The following is a 21,837-nucleotide window of genomic DNA, read 5'->3' as shown; positions in this document are numbered from 1 at the left end:
TAATGGTCTTGAACTAGAGCTGTACCGAATCATTGACTAGTTACTCACTATTACATTATTCAACATTTAAAATCATCTGGTTCCAGCTTCTTAACCCTCTGAACCCACCACTTTCTGACAGTCCTTGAAGTAATCATCTGTGGCATACTGTTTGGAATCCAAGCTTAAAACTTTCATCTTATTTAAAAAATTGCCAAAAATAACCCACTGGCTCTAACCAGATTTCTGTAAAAAAACAATCCTGTGTTCCTCGATGTAACTGAGAAGGTATTGGTGAGTCAGCTGTGACCAACACTGACACAAAAAAACTGATTGACTTATTTGTTAAACTGGGTTGAACTGCAGGCTGTGCTCACAAAGCGCAGGAAATATATTAGCCATACAAATAATAAATCATTTCTAGAATGTAGAGCCACCATTTTTCCAATGTTGGTAACACGTGTAGGCACTTGATAAAGTGTTAATGTTCTACATGAAGATTCCAGGTGGGGTTTTTTTTTTTTTTTAGATTTTTTGTTAAAATATGAAAAAGATAGTTAAACTTTTTCCTTTTATTTATAGCATTCTAACTGTGTCACACTGCAAAACAGACATTTCTGAGTTCACTCTACTTCTAGCCATGGTTGAGCTTTTTCCATTGAGGTGTAGATTTTATGCAAAGAAAAACGAACCCACAGCAGGTAAAAACATGACAGGAGTAGAAAACATCCAGGATCTGATTGGGGTTTGGAGGGTTACATTTGAATATTTTTAGTTTTTTTTCCTCCTATATGACAGTAAATTGAATATCTTTGACTTGTGGACAAGAGTTTATGGATTATAACAAAGGAGAAAATCATTTTATGACATAGAAACTGCAACACCTATTAACTCTTTTGCTGCCTGCTTTTTTTTTTTTTAACTGAGGAGCTTTAACCATATTTTAATCCCTGTGATAATGAATATGGTTAACACTTGGATCCAGTTGTTCCTGTTTGTCATACAGAGTAAACACAGGATTAAGTAGCACAGTAATTTAGGTTAAACGTACTAAACCAAAGCAGTTTATGGGCGTTTTTGCTCATTTTTACTCACTGTGGGCTTATTATTCACTGCAATATGAAGTCTTGCACCACTGTAGAAACAGTGCGACTGTTGCTAGTAGTGAGAACTACAAATACATTTATGCAGTATAACAGTTAAAAAGCCATAAATTTGAAGAAGAAACAACAAAAATAAAGTTGATCAACATTTTTACTGTTTTCTGACCGCATGTGATTCAAACAAGTCAATTTTTTGATTAATTTTGAATATCATTGACAGTTCAAGTGACAATGAAATAAGCCCTTAGTTGTAGCGTCACCATAAACTCGAGCTTCTTACATGACAGGGAGAATTTGGCTGCAAACTGTGAAGAACAGCACAATAATTTGATATCAGGTGGCATTAAACTATTTCCCTATTAAATCAAACCTCATATTTTATCAATTAATACAAATATGCAGCCAGAGCAGCAGTTCAAGTGGCTTTTTACTTAGCAGACGAAAGTTAGCAACATAAACATCTGCCTTTGAAGGATGCTTTCATTAGAAATGTCTAAGAGAATAGTGCGTGCATGAGTGAACTTAATGGGAGTCAAACCTCTAAACTCTGGCCGTGCTGATGTGGTCATCTAGCCGCTGAGTTTGTTTTCTTTTCATTACATACGCTGTACACATGAAACATAATGCAGTTATGTGGACAATAGAATGGAAGTTCCCCTGATGTGCTCGGGGACCGCAGTCCTGCGATCTTCAGTGACGTTCTTTCCGGTACCTTTTAGATGTTTAGCTGAGTCTTTCAGAGCACCTGGAGAGATAAGGGTACCCAGAGTGCACTGGGTTGTGATTATGCTTCCTGTTTTCCCAGTGTGGCCTTCTTTAATCCTTGAAGGAGTCACTGGCAAAATATGTACCCTAATCTTGGACTTTGAGGATTTACTGTAACGCCATTGCTCATCCTCTTTCACGGACGCTGCAGGGACAAACCCCAGTGCCCAGGAGGACATAGTTGGTGTGTTTTTGTGGTTATGTGTGTCTTAGGTAAGGAGGAGAAGAAAAACACAACAAAGCATGGCGCCAGGATTGCACAGAGGAAGTGGTGATATAAAAGGCTGAATGGCATCAAAGCGGTTTTTGAGCAGTGAACCAAGCAACAAAAGCTTTGGTGGAAAGGAGCCTAAAGATGAGTCACATTAAGCCACAGAGTAAAGTATTTATGACAGACGAAGAGTTCTTGCTGGAAAATATATTATAAATTCCTATTCACAGCACTCCTGCCTTTGTGTCTTGGAATTCCTCCATCTGAATGCAAAGCGTTGCATTCTTTTCATATCAATCCTCAGGAGTAAGCGTGTTGTTTGTTTTGTTCCAGAAAGCGGTGACATTGGGCATCGGTGTTGTATTTGTACTGTGGCGTGGCATCTAGTTAAGAGTTTTGTTTGTGGAACGATGTGAAGTTGGCTCGTTCAGAGTTACAAAACTTGATTAGACTCACAACCATTAACTCGACTAACGGTCCTGTGTGGCTTTGCTGCCGCCTTCTGGACATCGAGCGGCTCTCAACCCCACATTAGTTCACCCTCTGAGAGTTATGCATCTTTTAAACTGCACTTTTGAATCACCGCTTGTATAAAATGCCATTTAAGTTGACCCCCTACATTAGTAGTTAGTACTTGATGTGCTCGTACAAATACTGGAAAAATAACAGCCATTTTACAGAAATACTGCAGGATTACTTTAGTTGTGTTTTAAAGAAACAGACTGATTATATTAAATCTGAAAAAGCCCTTTAATGTGCCACTAGGTTCGATCAAAGATGATGAAAATAAATCATAACGTTAGCACAAATTTTCTAGGAAAAAATGCTAGAAGAAAATCTTTGAGTGCGCTCCCTACTTTACTTTTAATTTGGCTGTTCTCATATATTGCACCTTCAGTGAAGTTGCAATATATGAGATTTTAAACATAAATATAGCATTAAAATAGCTGCAAACAACTAATTTCTATGTACAGATCAAATGAAGTAATCACATCCTGTGTGTGTTTGTATTGATGCAAGTTAGTGCATGTGAGTCCCTTATTGAAAATAAAGAACCGGACTACGAAGCGAGATTAGCAGGTTAGCGAGGTACGTTTAATCTAAAGAGTTTTCAGTGTCACAAAGGTTAACCTGTTCCAGCAGTTCAGAGTTTAGGATTTAAATCATCTGTAACAAGCCTTTCACTAATTCTTATTCTGACCATATTACGTCAGCTGAAGGAATGTTATATCTGCTAACCCGTTTAGCCATACGTTATAATGCCACTGAACAAAGCATTGCCATGGAAACCTGCATGCATTAAGTTGGGGATGGAGAAATGCAGGTGTGTGTAGAATATGTAGATACAACCTAGTGTACATGGAATGGCTAGCTCCAAGAGGACTGGTAGCATGATGAACTACTTGTCCACTCCGTGTGTGCATTCAAAAAGTAGTATTAAGGATTAAATTGTGTTGTCTTGTCCTCTACAGGAACTGCGGGTTATCCCCTGTGCTCACAGATTTCATAAGAAATGTGTTGACCCTTGGCTGCTCCAGCATCACACCTGTCCTCACTGTAGACACAACATCATTGGTAAGCTGGTGTACAAGCTGACTATGTTAGCTTATTTCACTCAAGGAAACAAACATTCCTACATGATGTTATTAGTTTGTGAGATTCTTACTGCAACATTATTTCTCTTTGCAGAGCAAAAGAAGGGAAATCCAGGACCAGCATGCATGGACCCTGGTAATCCAGTTCACAGCCGGCAGCGGGTGGTGCTGCCGGTCCATTATCCCGGCAGAGTGCACCGTGCTGGCCAGGTGACGGCGTATCCAACCAGAACCAGCATGGACCCCCACGGCAACCCCATCACCGTGCTCACTGTGGACCAGCACCCAGACCCTCAAGGTCTGTACCCACCTCAGTCGACATCTGCCTTTCTGCGGAGCTACCACCCCACCCTCCACCTGGAGCATTCACTCAACCCCCACCACTGTGGATTAGAGCACCGTGGACCCCCCGCCTACCCCGCTCAGCCACATCATGCTGCTTTTAAACGACCTAAGTTCCATGGTCGCAACTTTTCCCGAGCAGCCTGTTTTTCACAGTACGAGACCATGTACCAGCACTACTATTTTCAGGGGTTGACTTTCCCTCAACAGCCTGAAGGTGGCCAAGGGCCTGCTGTGGCAGGACAGCTTGGTGGAGGAGGAGCACACAAGGGCCACCACAGTAGGGCCTTTCAGCAAGGCTTGTTATACCCCACAGTGGTACACATGGCACCTGCCTCTTCTTCAAGGATAGGTGACACCAGCAGCACTTCTGGCCTGAGCTGCTATCATGGCCACCGCTCAGTGTGCAGCGGTTACCTTGCTGACTGTCCTGGTAGCGACAGCAGCAGCAGCAGCTCTGGCCAGTGCCACTGTTCCTCCAGCGACTCCATGTTGGACTGTACTGAGGTCAGCAACCAGGGGGTGTATGGGAGCTGCTCCACCTTCCGCAGCTCACTGAGCAGCGACTACGATCCGTATGTCTACCGGAGTAAGAGTCCATGTAGGGGCTCTGCAGGGGAAGCAGGGGCTGCGGCGTGCACCACAGTTTCTGCCGAGGACTCATCATCCCCTGCTCCGCTGGGACATGACTGCCTTCAGCTCCCTTCTGGAGCTTCGGGATATAATTCGGGGGACCACCTCTCCAACTGCAGTTTGGAGCCCAACTACAGCAGTCGCTCATCACTGGAACCCAGGGAGAACAGCAACACTAGCACTACCTCAGCCGGGGCTGCAGAGGCCGCCGGAGGCGATAGGGGAAAGGGGGCACAAGAGGAGTCAGGGGAGCTTGGGGCCGCAGCTTGTAGCTGCTGTTTTGAGGTGCTTCCTCCCAGTGTGGAGTGCAAAGGACAGGACTTGGACCAAGCTGGGCCTCTGGCCTCGGGACGCTGTCACAGGGGGGTGGACTTTCAGAGCACCACCACTAAGAACTACTTTGCTCCTGAGCACATGTGCCCTTCCTCGGAGCAAGTGAGCTATGAAGGGCTGCCTTGCTGCTTCTACAAAGAGATGAAGGTCCACAGGACCACAGCAGGGCATTATACTGAGGACTATGCTGTTAATGTGCAGTATGCAGACTCAGAGACCTGCTCTGGACAGGGCTGCTGTGAACTCAACCAGAGAATACCCATAATTCCTGAGGACACAGATTGTGAGTTGGGCACAGGGGTAGAGACCCAGAGCAGTTTATTACCTGTCAGCATCATAGTGGAGGCAGAGTTGCAGACAGGGGAGCAGCATGAGCCCAAGGAGAGGTACTTCACCACAGGACAGTTTAGAGGTCTACCATACCCTCAGGAGGAGGAAACCAGGGCTTTGTTCCATCCTCAGCTCTCTGCAAGCCCCACTGCACTGGGCAGCAGTACTTCAACAAATGAGGGAGGTCTGGGCATATGATCTCGAGTCAAGAAAGAACAGGACTCAGTCAAAACATATGGTACCATGTCAGTCTGTCAATCGCTGAAACCCTCAGTTGCCTTGTTCTAACCTTGCTCTCTGAGCACTGAATGTTATCATCTTAGATTGTGTGGATTTCTACTGAAAGGGCCTATCATTTCTAGATGTACAATGTATCGAGTTCATTCCTGTGGCCACGAACGTCTCAAGACTCAGAGACAAGTGATACTACAAATACAACTGAAACTAGAATTAGGTTGGTTTTGGCATTTATTTGAAGACTGTCTGCAGCCATCAAGGGTTAGTAATCTGGGCCCATTTCTTGTGAGATTTTTTTGAGACTTCATCTGTGGTGCAAGCTCAAGGAATCTGAGATTTTTCTCTACAAAAGTACACTCTTAATTCACAAACATCTGCATCTTCATATATACATTCTGTATATGTGCGCACATGAACACTGACTGCCTATAAAGCTTCAACCACCAATTGAAATAGGTTCTATGGACATAGCTATACCAAAACAGAAAGACATGATTGTTTTTGTTTTTTTTTTAATTTTTTGAAGAGCAGGGAAAAGGGTCTTTCTAGGTGTGTGTGACCCACACATTTCTCTGAGGAGAAAAAGCTATATATTACAGAAAATAATGCATAGAAATGTGAATGCAAGGCGGACACTGGTCTCTACTCAATATACAGAATTTGTTTTATGCATTGCATTTCTGTCCAGTTGTGGCCTACCTGTATGAGATGTGCCAGAGCGACATGAGAGCCTTATGCTGGCAAACTATTTGTAGCAACATCAAAAGACACTGCACAGCTTTGGGTCGGACTACAGACCAAAGCGAGTGTCTTGGGGTCAGTAGATTTCTTCAGAAGTAGAGTATACCACTCTTCTTCTTGTTTGAAACCCCTTAAAAGTGTATTTTTGCTGTCACTTGCCCAATTTCCTAAATGAAGCATGCTCTAATTAATATCTATAAAGGTTCTAGCATGTATCAAAAGGCCAAAGGAAAGTAGCTGGAAAAGACTCATATTTCATAAGGGTTCCTTATTGTACTGTGACTTTTTTTTTAATGATGCAGTTATACATACCACAGTTTATCCGTTTGAATCATATCATGCCGTGCATAATACATACTTTACAATATCAATGCTTGTCATTCATGCCTTTCTGTTTGTCCTGCAGACTGTTTTTTATACTGTTTCTATGAAATATACACATTCTCTACACAGAGGAAAACCTGAAATAACCCTATTTATAAGTTAACCCAGTGCTGTAATCAAGTGAGAATCTAATCTTGCCTTTTGCATAGAGATATGTACCTACTGCAAATATAACATTTTGGGGTACTTGAGTCACTATTTAATTTTTTTTTGTTATTGTTTCTAGCACTTAAGAAGATAAAAATGTGTACAAAAATTAATATTTTTTAATTTTTTAAGAATATAATTATTTTCTGTCATTACCATTACAAATGTTTAAAAAAAAGGCTAGAAATCAATCTGTGTATATTTCTGTACCTGTATAGCAAACACATTTCATAAATGGAAATATGTTCTCTGAATATTTATTTACTAATATATTTATCTTTAAGCCATGTCTTATGTTCAGAGTGTATGAACGTTTGAGTTATTTGGTTGCTTTTTATTTTGAGAAAAATCACTAACATGAGACTTTGTATATACATGGTAATTGCACACAAGACGATTAAATCTTCTCTGACCAAAAAACTGATTTTAAAACTTTAGTACCATACAGTTTTGTAATTAAAGTGTACAAAGATCTGTAAAATATACAGTTTTATTCAAGTAACTCATGTTGTGGTGTCCTGCTTTTCATTATTTGCGCTTTACATTGAGGTGTTCAAGCATTTAATTCTAAAGGTGATGCATTTAAATACATGATTTATTGTAAATAATTAGTATTCTTTGGGAATAAGCCAGTCAGATACAGATATTAGCATTTGCACATTTAATTATCACAATGCCAAAACACTGGTGTTACAAAAAATATTCAAACAGTAGACAGAGTGAAAACTCTTTTACTTTACTGTTTTTTCAGCTCATGTCAACATCAAGTGCATCTTTCATGATGATCGCTGATCAGATATCATAATAAATAATGCTCACTGATGATTTTCTGTCATTGTGCAGTGGCATCTGCAGAGAGCAGCTCTGAGCAGCTTCATGTCTGCAAACAGTCTCTCATACAAGCAGAAAAGCCTGAAACGCAGAGCCGGCTTTTTTACTCGCTGATTTTTGTAGGAGGCATTCTGAGTGCATCTCACAGCTTGAAGCCAGAGTGAAGAGCCACCACTCCACCAGTGAGGTTGTAGTACTTCACACAGTAGAAACCTGCATCTTCGATCATGCCTTTGAACTCCTCCTGCAGATGAAGAAGAGCAAAGGAAACGACTAACATTGAATCTACAGAGTAATACAACTGCATACAGACTGACTAGTGAACATCAGATAATGTGAAAGTGGATTGTTACATTAATGACTAGCATCACAGAAAGATAAACAAGACACGTATACAACTAATAAATTGGCAGATGCTCGTTTATGGCAGGAATGTTTTCAGAAGCTCCCATGTTGCTTCATGTTATAAAGCTTAATGAAATATTTCACCAGAGGAATGGAACACAAAGCAGGAACGGTGTAGAGTTTTCAGTGTCACAAAGATGGCTCTCTTTTAACCTGACAGATCGCCATGGTAACTGATGCTGCACAGCTAACCTGCTCTGGTGGAGGTTTTGTTCGGACTTTAACTTGGCTGTGATTCGTCTCCTGACTACATTCTCTTAGAACAATACAAATTCTCAGCTGATTTTCAAACTGTATGCATCACGTTGCCATGACAACCTACAGGCATTAAGTTAGTGATGCAGAAAATGCCTGAAATTTTTATGCTTGGTCCTGATTTGATGCCACGTGTTTGACACTGCAGCCAATCGAATACAGATTATATTATTAATACCAGTTTAGGTATTTACCACAAGGAACAACATAAACTTCCAATTGATTCAGCCAAAAACTAAAAGGCCAGACTGAGGCCAGTGTTATGCCTTCTGCATTTGAGAGGTTACAGGAGGGACTGCTTGGGTCAGAATGATGGAAATTTTGCACTCTTTTGCATCTTTGGTATCCTTAGCTGCCTGTTTGCACACGGTATGATCAAAGTTTAATAAGACGAGCAGAAAGAGAGGACTTGGTATACTGTTGATTTAGTTTATCTGGAGTCTCACCACTCAGCAGACATCTGGGTCACACCCAGATATTTCATGCTGACAGGACCAGGCTCCTATCGAGTCATAACTGCTATTTCAGTGATCACTGGGACATAAAAACTGCATGTATAGAATCACCAGTCAAACCAGAATAAAAAACACCACCTTAATTGGCAAGTTTGTCCCAAAACAAGGCTTAAAACCCATTTTTCTCCACCTGATATACTTCTACCACACCATGCTTGTGTCAGTACAACAACAAGACTGGCTGGACACTTCCTGGTTCAGCTGCTATGAAGCAGATGATTGGCTACAACCATCATCTTTGCCATCATGGAATTGTATTTCAATTCAGCATTCCTAAAGTGACAAGTCTCTCCCTTGTAAAGTCTGAAAAGTGCAAGTTTTTCCCCCCGACGACCGATGGATTGGTTGGAGAGCAGGAAATAATTTTGAGTCAAGGTTCACTGCAGCCCTTACACATTATTTATGCCATTTATAACACTTTAAAAAAAGCATGTTGTGGCGATGTGCCTGGAGGTGTGGCTGTGTGCTACACATGATGGCAGCCGACTGCAGAGCAAACGTGCTTCATGCCGCCTCAGCAGGTGAACGCAATTGAAGCAATCAGCAGCACACACCAGGAACTCAAGCAGTATCAACAGTGAACCAGTCATTCTGGCTGGTGAACGGAGCAACAGCAGCAGCAAACAGGGACAAAGAAAGAAAGCAGGGACTAAAAACGCACGGGAAAAGGACTGAAACCAACAGAGGCTGCCGGTAAGCTCATGTGTCTCACTGGACTCTGTTTAAGTGTTTTCTGTCTGTGTTGTTGAGGACACGTTTGAATTGTGCTGCCTGGTTTGTTAGTTAATATTGTTACTTGTTTGGGTAAAAATTCTGCTAAGGTGCAATTTGTGTTATTTTGGATACGTACTGTTTATTTGGCTTAAAATATTTATTTACATAATTAGATGAAAAGTAGTCCATTGTTTGCTAAAACCTTTGTTTAGAAAGTAGTTCATGAATGGCATTAGTTTAATGAGTTTTGCTTTATTTTTAATTCATGGGTAAAAGCAAAGAGCTAAAAAAACTGTTAAAAATACCAATGTAAAATCTGTCTAATGTTTGTAAAATCCGTATAAAATAATTTGGGTAAAAATGAGTTAATTTCAAACATTGTTCTAAGATGAAGGACTAAATTTATGTTTATTTAAAACTTGATTGATTATTATGGGTTTAATTAATGATTATGTTTATGCAAAATATACTTACTTTACTAAGTTAGGGAAAGCACATGTATTTATATTTGTTTTATTTTTGTGTTTTAGAGGTTTTTCACCTTCCTCCTTCTTCAGTGCTTAAATTAAAATAAAGAAGAGATACGAGTGAAATCCTGTCGCAAGTCTAGTCCTTCCTTTTTCAAGTGGGAAGCCATAGCGTTGAAAAGACACTTGACACCATTTATAACACTTTAAAACATGACCAGGTCCCCAAAATAAAACCACAAATTAAACATCTTTGAAAGAAAACTGTAGAATAGTCCACAGTAAAGCTGTCAAAACTGGAAAAACAGGGCGAGAAATAGCATCAAACGACAGACGCAGATATCTCAAATATGCAGTGAATCAGAAAGATTAAACTTTTTACCTGGTTGGGAAACTTGCGGATGCTCTCTACCAAATACTGATAGGACTTCCAGTCTCCTGCAATCACTTCTCCTATAACTGGGATCATCTGGAAACTGTATGCATCATAAATGCTGCAAAGAGAGCAGGGTACAATTTAAAAGAGCTAAAAGATGTTTTATACATTTGGAAGTAATACAAAATGCCTGAGAGCCTTAAAAGAAATTCAAATTGTCACCTGATTCCTGAATTTGTGTTTTCTTTCACACAAATAAACACTTTTAGCATAAATAAAAAAAACACAAACAACAGAGAGTGGGAAATTAAGAGATTGACATTTAAAATCTCCCAGGAGATGATGGGCAAGCAGCCTGCTTAACTAGGAGGAAATCACATTTAAAAGAGAATTTGAATTTCAGTGAAGTAAAATACTTTCTAAAAAAGCATATTTAAATAAATGTAAGATTTCGATTTTAAAAAGCTTATATTTACAAAGCACACAAACAAAAATCCTCCTTTGTCACAACTATCTAATAAATTCCTACTGGTGCAGAACCACAGGAGGGCAGTGTTGTTCCAAAACACAAAAAGCAAAAGCTTGTTGAATCTAACAGGTTTATGGAAAACATGACGGCTACGCTAGTTTTTATAACACAAAATAATATCGTGCTACAGATTGATTTGATTACAAACTTCCCAGGTTTCTACAACAGCTTGTTTGTCAGGATTCATCCATCCTGAGCAAACACTGTTCCTCACCTTGACAGTATAGGATTATTCACTTTGCTGAACTCTAAGCACATGAACCTGCCGCCGGGCTTCAGGACCCGCAGAGCTTCCTGCAGAGCCTAAAAAATGAAGAAAATGTTGGCTACAGCTTGACACACATTTGTTGTCATTGTAAACTTTGCATCATTGGATTTTCTACAATCTGTAGGTCGGAGTTTTTGGGAATTATGATTCGAATACAGCAGAATTTAATCAGTTGCAGGAAAAAACAGTTTCAGAAGCTGTAGTGCGTATGTACTGAAAAAGGAAAAGGATGGGGTTTTGCTTACTAATTGTTCAACAACATATTTGAATACAGATTCACAGACAAATGTACGCCGATCGTCACATAACTCTGCTGTTCCTTGGCGGAGTAATGTGACGATCGGCGTACATTTGTCTGTGAATCTGTCTGTGTGGAACATTACTCAGGACTAATGGATTTGGATGAAATTTTCAGGGAAGGTCAGAAATGACACAAGGACCAAGTGATTAGATTTTGGCAGTGATGCAGCTTATAGTCTGGATCCACGGATTTGTTAAGGATTTCCCATCACGAGATACAGCGGCCGGCACGACGTCACCGTAACCATGACAACAGGTGAACACTGTCAGTTACCTGCATCAATTCAGTCAACCCGCTACATATTTCGGTCACACAGTTCAGTATCTGTACATGATGTACGCATGTGCAACACACGGCTGTGCTCACACAAGGTAGTTTTTTATTTATTTGGTTAGTTTGTGGTTCGATCCATCTTGAATGGCCAGACTCCATGTTGCTGTGGTTTCTGAATACACAGTGCTCTCTGAGGGCTTTTCTAGTTCTATCTGTGATCATGTTTGGAGAGAAGCTGCAGTCATGACTCGGTCTGTTACCTGATCTATATGAGTGACGTTTCGAATGCCGAATGCGATGGTATAAATATCAAACTGATCATCATCAAAGGGCAACTCCTCTGCATCTCCCACCACCCAGGACAGCCCTGACAAGAAACACACACATTAAAAAGCTGAATGATTATCACATGACTAAATGGTTTTAAAGCCAATTTGTGTTGCCAAATGACTGCCAGAAGCTGTAGTTGCCATCCAACATTTTATTCAAGTCCCAACAATAAAGCCTCTATCTCTAGTATTCTCAAAGTACTATTATTTTACTGTAACATATTGGGAAAAATAACATTATTATTGTTCATTATATATTTTTTTAGTCTTTTTCCAGACATTTCAGAGTCTCACATACTGTCTAACCTGCAAAAGCATATTTATTTTTAAGGTTTTGGTGATTTACTTTCATCAGGCAAACAAATACTAAAGGAATTCATAACAATTTTAAATCGCATTATAACAAGTTTGGAAACATTCGATCGAATAACAATCATAAATGTGTCCCAAAAATTAGAATTAAATTGGTAAAATACTAAGATTTGAACTGTACAGCCATATGTTTAAAAAAAAAAAAGAGAGAAAAAATAAAATTTCAATCTTCACAATATTTATATTCAAAATAATAACCAATATTAACCTCTGCCCTGCCAGGACTGTATACATTAACCTAAATAAGATCCCATTTATAGATAATAGGGCTCCAAAGGAAACTGCAATGAAGAAAAATATTACTATCATCCACTCATTAAGTAGTTAACGTTTAAAATGGCATGTAGGAAAAGTTAACATCAATAATATATTTACTTAAGACTCTCTCCAGTTCAATAATATAAACATAATCAGCATCTAAGCTTCCAGAAATCCATGCAGTATTAATTTATACATGTATAAGGAATGCATTTTGGAAAGTTAGTGTTTCTCTTTTCAAAAAAAAAATGTGCAAAAAATTCCTCTTAAATACCCAAAAATGAGTTACAAAAAGTCAAATAATTTAAAAAGTGCAGCCTAGAAAGAGTCTGTTTATATTCCTGAAAGCTACATCAGTGCAAAACTCAGAAATGTTCAGTGAAGTTTAAGATTTGGTTACTGGTGATGCTATTAATCTGTGTAATTCCAAACATATTGCTGCATGTTTACATTTGTAAAATGAATTTGTATAGAGGTGAAGGTAGCTCTGCAGAGGAGTGTGCGACCAATCACACGCCACACTTCTTACTATGTTTTATCCCCTGCTTGTTTGATCAATTTATTTTTAGAAATTATGAATTGTACATTTTAGGCAACAGAGTAAAAACACAAATATTTTTCTACACATTCTTTCTTTCTCCGTACTCATCCAGACCTGGAAATTACTAAAATCAAATGACATATTTTTCCACACCGCACAGAAAAAAAAACAAAACATGCTCACTCAAATCTCCCGTTTCAGTGGGAAACACAGGGATCAAGTTTGCAGCCTGAAGACACTAGAAGTGGTTTGGATGTTAGCAGCTCACCAGCGCTGACGCCCAGACTGTCGGCTTTCTGCTTGCCCACTTTCAGCATCTCCTTGTTGATGTCGCACACCACGGCCCTCGACTCTCGGGACTCGTCCTCGGTGGAATAGTTGTTGGAGATGTCCTGCCACGACGGCGTCTGGCTGGACCGAGCCGCCCGCCGCTTCTGACGCTCTTCTTGCAAACGAATGTACTCCAGGAAACGGAAGGCAATGTCACCTGCAGAGGGAGGAAAATCAGATGAGAAAAAAAGCCAGGAAATGGTGGAAAATGTCAATCAGTGCTTCCAAAAGCCCAAGATAGTGTCCTCAAATTTATTTTTTTTCCCATCACAACCCAAAAGACGTTAACTGTCACAGAGAAGCAAAGAAATCAGAAATTTCAGACCTTGTCATCAGAGAATTTTGACTTTCCTCCAGTTCATCAGCTAATTGATGTATTGTTGCATGCAAACTGCTTTACCTGTTCCACCCGCCACGTCCAGCAGCTGAGCTCCAGGCTGAGGATGCATGACGTGCAGCAGCGCGTCCTTCCACACTCGATGAATCCCCAGACTCATGGCGTCGTTCATGATGTCATACTTCTGCGCCACGTTCTCAAACACTTTATACACTGAAAAAGCAACGACAGAGAAAAGAACATCTGTCTCACTGGAAGTTATTCAGTTATTTATTTTATGTTGTGACTCATGTAACATACGTTTTTCCTTTGAAGCTTTGTGCCAAGTGCCATGTTTTGTCAGTTAATATATTCATTTAATTTTGTTGATGCTCTGTATGTTCACCTTTATTTTTAATTACAGACTCAAACTTCCTCAGCATGGAGGACATCAAATTTCTACAAAGATGTTCTGCCATTTGTTCGGACTATTTTACGCCTCCGTGCTTCACTGTCAGGACTATGCACTCACTGGGTCAGGTCCACTGCAAACATGCTGAGCTTGATACCATCTAATTGACTCTCCGGTTGTCTTCATTTACAGGCACCAAAAAATATTGTTTCCTTGTCTGAAAAAAAATCCAAAAATTCAGCAAAAAAATTCCTCAAATTTCTGAAAATTTGCAAAACCTTCAGGAAGAAAATTCCAATAATTCCTTAAAAGGTTCCCTTAAAAGTTTTTTTTTTTTTTGTTTGTTTGTTTTTTAAATCCCCCAAATTTAGCAAGAAAATTCTTGTAAATATTTTTTAAAAAAGAGTAAAAATATTCCAAAAAACCCCTAAAAATATCTAAAGTGATTCCATATATATCAGTAAAACTTCTAATATTTTCTTTAAGAGCGAATTTCGCTGGATTTTGGTTGGCTTTTTTGTGAATGTTCTTAAGAAACATTAACATTTCTTTTTTTCCACCAAAAAATGTTCAAAGATTTCCTGAAAATGTGGACATCAGAAGTTTCACTGTGAAAATATATATTTTTTCCACATTTTCAAACTTTAAAACGAGTCAATTTTGACCCGCAGGACGACATAAGAGTTAAAGAACACGCTCCCAATATTCATGAGGCTTCTTTTAATATTCTTTAATGGTCCTTAAAGGTTTGTTTTCTTGACCGAGTCCTTCACACTGTCAGAGCTTCCATAGAAACTCTCATTTCTATTCTGTGCCTGTCCGATTCACCTAACTTTGTGCTTGTCAGAGCTAGAATGTGCAAGTAGTGAACTGTTTGTGGTGTTACTGCAGCTCTGACTAGTGGTACTGTTGCTTATCCTACACCTTCTGATTACTGCTGCAGCTGAGTTTCTACCGACTCTTAGTTGATCAACTTTCCTGTATTCTTTTCCATCTTTCAAAAGCCTGACGATCCCACTTTTCAAATCCTCTGGCAATTATTTGGCACAATGCATGCATGAAGCTAGGCACAGCCCATAGGTAGAAGCAAGATCTGGTGTTGACAGGTCATCCTACAAACATGTTCATGTAGTTTGGCTGCTCGGAAATTGCAGCGGAGTTTCAATAATCACTGGTTTTCTCACCTCTGGGTCGATGATCACAGGTGTATTCACTTTTTTGCATTGAGCTTCTCCTGTGGGGTCTGTGGTAGCTTTTGATTCTTCATGAGACGAAACATTTCACTAGTCAACTTGTAGAATAATACATTGTTTAAGAGGTGATATAGTTTGGTATCATCTGACATTCAAGTGATACGGCACTCAATCCTGTTGCATGTTGTACAATCTGCAGTAATAATCAGAACTTGGGGTTCCTGAGCAGCCACAGCTGAAGGAGGACTGACCCTGACAATATCCCCCATAATACATTATTCTATATGATAATACAGCTCAGTCTCTGTGGGTCAGATAAAGCTGAAACCTTATTGCGAAGTAACGCTGATAATAAAACAGACTGTGCGAGAGGAATACTGTAATCACGCCACGCCCACACACGTTTTGTCCCCCACAATCTCAATTTAAAAATGTCAAACCAAATTTCCTCGCTTACATTATGATTTAAAACCAAGTCATATCAAACTCTTAAATTCGGCATTGACAAAATAAACCAAACCGCAAACATGCTGGTGGAGTTACCTCTTCTTTACACACGTCAAAGTTAAAGGAATCGCCTTTTAAAGTGTTTAAAGGTTTATTGAAAGTCGCCAAACGGATCAATCATGGGCCGAATTGTCAAATAAAACCTCACGAATCTAAAATCATCTCAAACTCTGACCGTCGATGTGTTTCTATCAACGGAGAGGCAGCGAACTCTTTAATAGCGATAATTTTGAATGAAGTTTGGTGCAGAGAGCAGGGGGCGTCTCTCTCACCTCTCTTCGCTTTCTCCGTCTCGGAAACCGTCTCGAAGCCAAAATGTGTACTTCTGTCCTCGGCTTCGTCGCTGAAACATCGACAGACCGATGGTCCCCGACAGCAGCCGGACCGAGCTGCAGCTCCCGCGGCAGTCAGGGTGATATTTCTGTGAGAAAGACGGACCGCTCGGCGGACCAGCAGTCTCATGGATGCCGCCATGTTGCCTGATTATGTGACTGGATGTCGTCATCCACATGCGACGCGACATTTACTCCCCAGACTGTACCCCGTGTTTTATCTGCAAATAATAATAATAGTAATAATAATAATAATAATAAGATTTTCCAAATACAAAGTTACAACAATTTTTGTTTGATTCTATTTAAACTAAGTAAGTAAAATTTATTTATATAGCACCTTTCACAGATGAAATATCACAAAGTGCTTTACAACAAAAGAAAAACTAAATAAGACATAAAAATACAGTAAATAAGCCCCCGCGATATAGAGCCACATTGCTCATAAAATCATATACGTAAAATCACACACGTAAAAGCCCTCGCTTAACTAAAAGCCTGCTTGTATCAAAAAGTTTTCAGCTGCTTTTTAAATGAATCAGCTGAGTCTAGGCATCTTAAGGAGACAGGGAGCGCATTCCAAAGTCTGGGTGTTACTGCCTGAAAGGATCGGTCACCTCTGGTCCTAAAATGTGTGCGGAGAACAGACAATCTCTGAGCTGATGACCTCAGTGCACGAGCCGGTGCATGAGGAAGAATAAGGTCAGAGATGTATGAGGGAGGTCCGTGTATATTTTGGCAATTGGATTTTCCGTTCTGAAATGGGTATTGAAAAACAAAAAACGAGTGGCTATTTGATTTTCGTTTTAAAATACAAAAAATAAAATTGAAATACAAGGTGTTTTTCCTTTTCATGATCAAAAAGGGATGTACGAAATTTTAAAAATGCGTTGATTTTCATTTCATATTGAGAATAACAAAAAAATAAGATCAGTAACGGACAGAAACGAAAAAAGGTCAGTTTTTTCATTTTCTGAGACCGGAAGTGGTCATCAGCAAGTGTTGAGCCAAACGACAGCAAGATTCTCAGAGGGCGGAGCCAGAGAGCAGAGATTGGTCAGACTGACTGAGAGCCAGAGAGCAGAGATTGGTCAGACCATAGATATCTACAGAAGACAGCGCGCTAGCGGATCTAGTCTGCTATATATATATCTATGGTGGGCCCTAGTGATGGCTGATCGAGGCTTTGTTGAAGCTTCGACACTTCATTCAAAACATGGTTCATTACTCGAGGCCTCAATGACACACAGTGCTCGAGTAGGACATCTAGTGGTCAATAAAATGAAGTGCAATCAAGACGTGGTCGCTGGTTCATGGATTGTTTTGGATTTGATTCGCCATGCACACATTCCTGTTTGACTACACTAGATGATTGTATGGGTTCTAGTGGACACAAAAATAATATTACTAGTAATAATAATGACAATAACTATTGAAGAGCATGCTTCTTATTTGCAATGTTTGTCTGTAACCCTATATACTCTTCACTTATATTCTGTGTTATGAAACATTTAAACGGTGCTGCTACAATCATGAGATGCTCTACAAATACAGACTGATGTCATTTTCACATGGGGCTGGTGCAAATAAAGATTATATGGATTGTTATGGATTTTGGCAAAGTATGTCTTGGGGTTTATTGGTAAAGAGGTCAGTAAAGAGGGTGTGTTTATGTAACTGGTTATGAGTTTTATTGAGAAATAATTTATCAACAGTTTTGGGACTCAAGCAGTTCCTTCTTTTACTCACTATCTCCCCAGCCTTAGAAAAAAAACCTGTTCACACGGCACACATGAGGCTGAGGTACACAGGAAATGTTTGGCTCCATTGTACAAGTTTGGGTAAACGGTTTTTTGGGTGGCTCAGTAAGCCAGTGGGTCTGCCGTTCTTTCTACAATTGCATTCGCTGTGGCGCTTTGCATTTGCCAGGCTCTGCTTGTGTCTACGTCCAATAGGCTCCACAGTTGAACTGAAAAATATTGAAGATCATCATCATCATCACCAGAAATGTCAGTCATTCCCTATTCAGAAGAGAAAAAAAATACCTGTGGAAGGTGCTGCTGGTGGTGGAGGACGAGGCTGCGGTGGTGCTTGTGACGTAGATGACTGCTGCTTGGTATTCTTTATGTTAATTGTTGTGCATTCTGTTATTAAATGTTCTTTCACACTGGCTGCCACTCTGATTGGTGAATCCAAAAGTTTTGAACTGCAGAGCCACAAGTGTAGCAACAGTCAGTGAACTGTTTTTTTCTTTGGTTTGTATTCTGTCAGCTAAGCACCTGACATGGTTCTGTGCCAGGTGTTGTGGCATGGGGGTGGTGAGTTGGGAATATCCATTATCTATACACCGCTTAATCCTCATTAGGGTCGCGGGGGGGCTGGAGCCTATCCCAGCTGACTCGGGCGAAGGCAGGGGACACCCTAGACAGGTCACCAGTCTGTCGTAGGGCTACATATACAGACAAACAATCACTCTCACATTCACACCTACGGGCAATTTAGAATAATCAATTAACCTCAGCATATTTTTGGACTGTGGGAGGAAGCCGGAGTACCCGGAGAAAATCCACGCATGCACAGGGAGAACATGCAAACTCCATGCAGAAAGATCCCGGGAAAGCCGGGACGCGAACCAGGGATCTTCTCGCTGCAAGGCGAAAGTGCTAACCACTACGCCACTGTGCAGCCCGAGTTGGGAATATATATATATATATGTCTTATCTATATATAATATATCTATCTATCTATCTATCTATCTATCTATCTATCTATCTATCTATCTATCTATTTATCTATTCTCTACGAAAAACGAAATCTGACATACTACTCTCTCAAAGCAAATTACGGCAACAAAAGGAAAAAAAAAAAACAACCTACTCTGCGAAAAACAATTCAAATGAACGACACTAAATAGGGATCTCCTATCACGGAACACTCGATCCCGCTGAGTGATTCACATAACAAACCGAACCAATCAGGTGATTCGAAGCAGTTGCGTGCTTCAAACGTCACTGAAGTGGTTCAAACGTCTTGAGTCACGTGACCAAACCACGCCTCGGCACAGTGGCTCGATACGTTTGCTTCATGAGCTACAGCGCATGTGTCGAAGCCTCGGGTATCAGAGGACCATCACTAGTGGGAACGTCTGGTAGCGTCTCTGGCTGGTGTTGACCTTGTTTTTGGAGTAAAACACGGTAAGAAGACAAATATTTCTAACCAGTAGCGTTGTTTTGTTGTACGTTAAGTCAGCGACTTGTGTAGAGTTGTGTTTTGTCGTGTTTGAGCAGTTGGTCCGGACGCGTTAGCTAGCTAAGCAGCTAAGTTAGCTAGCGGGCTAATTAACACAGGTGGCTAACTTACCGCTGAACACCTGTGTTAGTTACTGCTGCAGCTGTCCTCATTATTAGAAGGAACTTCTCAACCTGTATTTCTCTGCTGTGTATTTTAGCTTTTAAAAAAGTTATTTTACTTTAAGGTTAACTGAAACCCGTTCAGCTGCACTGAAGTTAAACATTCAGCTGGTTTAAATTAAACCCCGCGTAACTTAACATTGTGCAACATTACCTCTCTGAATCTCTGTAATTTCATTAAATTCCTTTTCTCTTCCATTGCTGAAGTTCAATCCAGGATATAAAGTGACATTAATAGTGAATAAACTAACAACCAGCCATTGTATGTATTTATTATTGCATGTATTTGTAGTAAAACATGAGATGAAACATCCTACTTTTGGATCTAGAACTGTACAAGCTGTTCATTTTCAGTCACCTGATGAGTTAAACTCCCCTTTTTATGTGAGGTTGAAGTAGAAAGTCTGAGATAACAAAGAAAGTTGTTTATAATTTGCGATACCTGTCATCTCTGACTGAGGCTTTAGTTTTTGTTGAGCTGATTTACACGTAGAAACTTTGTTCAGGAAGATTTCTCAGTAGCTCAGAACACAGGCTGCTTTTTACACAACCTTGTAAGAGAATGTCTGTCAATGCTTTCAGCAGAATTTAGAAACACAACACTTCCTAAACAGATATTTTGAGGCTGTGAGGTTGAACGTTTGAGAGTATATCAGTGTGTTTGTTTGTGGTCTTTGTGTTTCTAGGTGGAAGCTGAATTAGTGAGGATGACTCCTGCTCCTGTCATCTCTAAGCTCCTCACACATCTTTACCTGCACATGAGGAAAATCACTCCTGTAGAATGCAGGTATGTTTGTCATTATTATAAAAAGATGTTGCCTGGTGACCTGTCAGAAACCCATCATACAGAGTCAGCCAAAATAATGTTTACACACATCAGGAAAAGAAAAACTTGCATAAATATTTCAATACCAAATTTATTCATACATCACCAGATAAATAAAAGTTATCTTTGGCCTCTACAATTACAAGAGGTGCTCAAAGTGGAGGCCACTGGCTTCCAGACATTTCTGTTGTGTTGTAGACGTCACTTGTTGATGCTCCATTCATGAGGGTAGCGCCATCTGTTGGGAAAACATCGTACAACAGGACACAGAGTTATCGTGATTTGATCAAACTTAGAAAGAGGAATCTATATGTATAGAAGTACTTATACAAATGAAATATTTATAAAAGTTTTTCTTTTCCTGGTGTTTGTGTACATTATTTTGGCTGACTCTGTGAACTTAATGAGAACAAAACTGTCATTTAATTGTTGCTCTGAAAGCTTCTTTAGTGAAACGCAGTTTCTGAATGAACTGATTTTTTTTTTCTTGATCATTGTGGACGTTATAGTTGATGGTAACATTTACTGATCATATAATCAGCATGACAATATAACAGTATAACATCCTGACCACCTGACTAATACTGTGTTGGTCCCTTTATGCTGCTAAAACTCCTCTGACCCAGTGGTTCATCAGAACCTCTGGGGATGTCCTGTGGATTCTGTGGATCCTGTGGGTTGCAGGGTGGGTCCTACCTAGACCAGGCTGATCCTGGACCATCCCACAGATGCTCCATCAGATGTGGATGTGGGGAGTGTGGAACCCAGGTGAACAGCTTAGCTCTGTCGTGTTCCTCGGACCACTCCTGAGTAGTTTTAATTTGTCCTGCTGAGGCTGGCAGCTGGCATCAAGGACTGCTGTTGCCATGGAGACTAGGTGGTTGTTTGTCCTGCAGTGTTTAGGTGGTGGTACATGTCAAACATCCACATGAACGTCAAGGTTTCCCAGCAGAACGTTGCATTAGAACAAGATGATGGATGTTGTTCTCTTCAGCTGTCAGTGGTCACAATGTTGTGGCTGATTGGTGGATCTGTCTGCCTTTACTCTGACATCCAGAGTTATACAGAAGTGTAGTATGTGTGCAGTGCAGAAGAGATTTACTTTATTGGATGCAGTTTTAGTGGTCCCATCAGAGAAAATCATATCCATATACAGATTTTTATTAATTCCAGGGCAGGTTCAGTAAAGATTATAATAATAACTACATCAGATAATTCTTTGTCGCAGTTGGAATTTTGCAGACTGAGAGATGGTTGAGAAGGTTTCCAGTTCTTGT

The 21,837-nt window shown here is 40.1% G+C and overlaps 2 protein-coding genes across 3 annotated transcripts in view; one reads left to right on the top strand and one right to left on the bottom strand.

The window, feature by feature from the left end:
• znrf3 (zinc and ring finger 3) overlaps nt 1–7,302 on the top strand; it is a 75,262-nt gene extending 67,960 nt beyond the window's left edge. For both annotated transcript variants that reach the window (XM_023290270.3, XM_023290268.3), the window contains exons 7-8: nt 3,531–3,633; nt 3,748–7,302. In XM_023290270.3, coding sequence (XP_023146038.2) covers nt 3,531–3,633; nt 3,748–5,489 — 1,845 coding nt within the window. In that variant the 3' untranslated portion in view covers nt 5,490–7,302. The remainder of the gene's footprint in view (nt 1–3,530; nt 3,634–3,747) is intronic.
• A 144-nt stretch (nt 7,303–7,446) lies between these two features.
• coq5 (coenzyme Q5, methyltransferase) lies at nt 7,447–16,505 on the bottom strand. Its single transcript, XM_023290272.3, has 7 exons — nt 16,265–16,505; nt 13,965–14,114; nt 13,503–13,721; nt 11,995–12,101; nt 11,107–11,195; nt 10,370–10,481; nt 7,447–7,875 (listed from the first exon to the last, which is right to left on the bottom strand). Exons 1-7 carry the CDS (start codon nt 16,464–16,466, stop codon nt 7,774–7,776), a joined length of 981 nt encoding a protein of 326 aa, XP_023146040.1. The 5' UTR covers nt 16,467–16,505; the 3' UTR covers nt 7,447–7,773.
• Nucleotides 16,506–21,837: the final 5,332 nt, after the last annotated feature.

Source organism: Amphiprion ocellaris, chromosome 6 (assembly GCF_022539595.1).
Source record: "Amphiprion ocellaris isolate individual 3 ecotype Okinawa chromosome 6, ASM2253959v1, whole genome shotgun sequence".
Lineage (NCBI taxonomy): Eukaryota > Metazoa > Chordata > Actinopteri > Pomacentridae > Amphiprion > Amphiprion ocellaris.
This window is presented reverse-complemented; position numbering and strand designations above follow the sequence as displayed.

Bases quoted from the DNA above. Each gene is read 5' to 3' on its own strand.
- coq5 (XM_023290272.3), bottom strand. From the start codon at position 16,466: ATGGCGGCATCCATGAGACTGCTGGTCCGCCGAGCGGTCCGTCTTTCT. The intron at 11,196-11,994 runs GTAACAGACCGA...TTCATTTTTTAG, and splicing joins ACGTCACTCATATAGATCAG to GCTCTGCAGGAAGCTCTGCG. The intron at 10,482-11,106 runs GTGAGGAACAGT...CTCTCTTTGCAG, and splicing joins AATAATCCTATACTGTCAAG to CATTTATGATGCATACAGTT.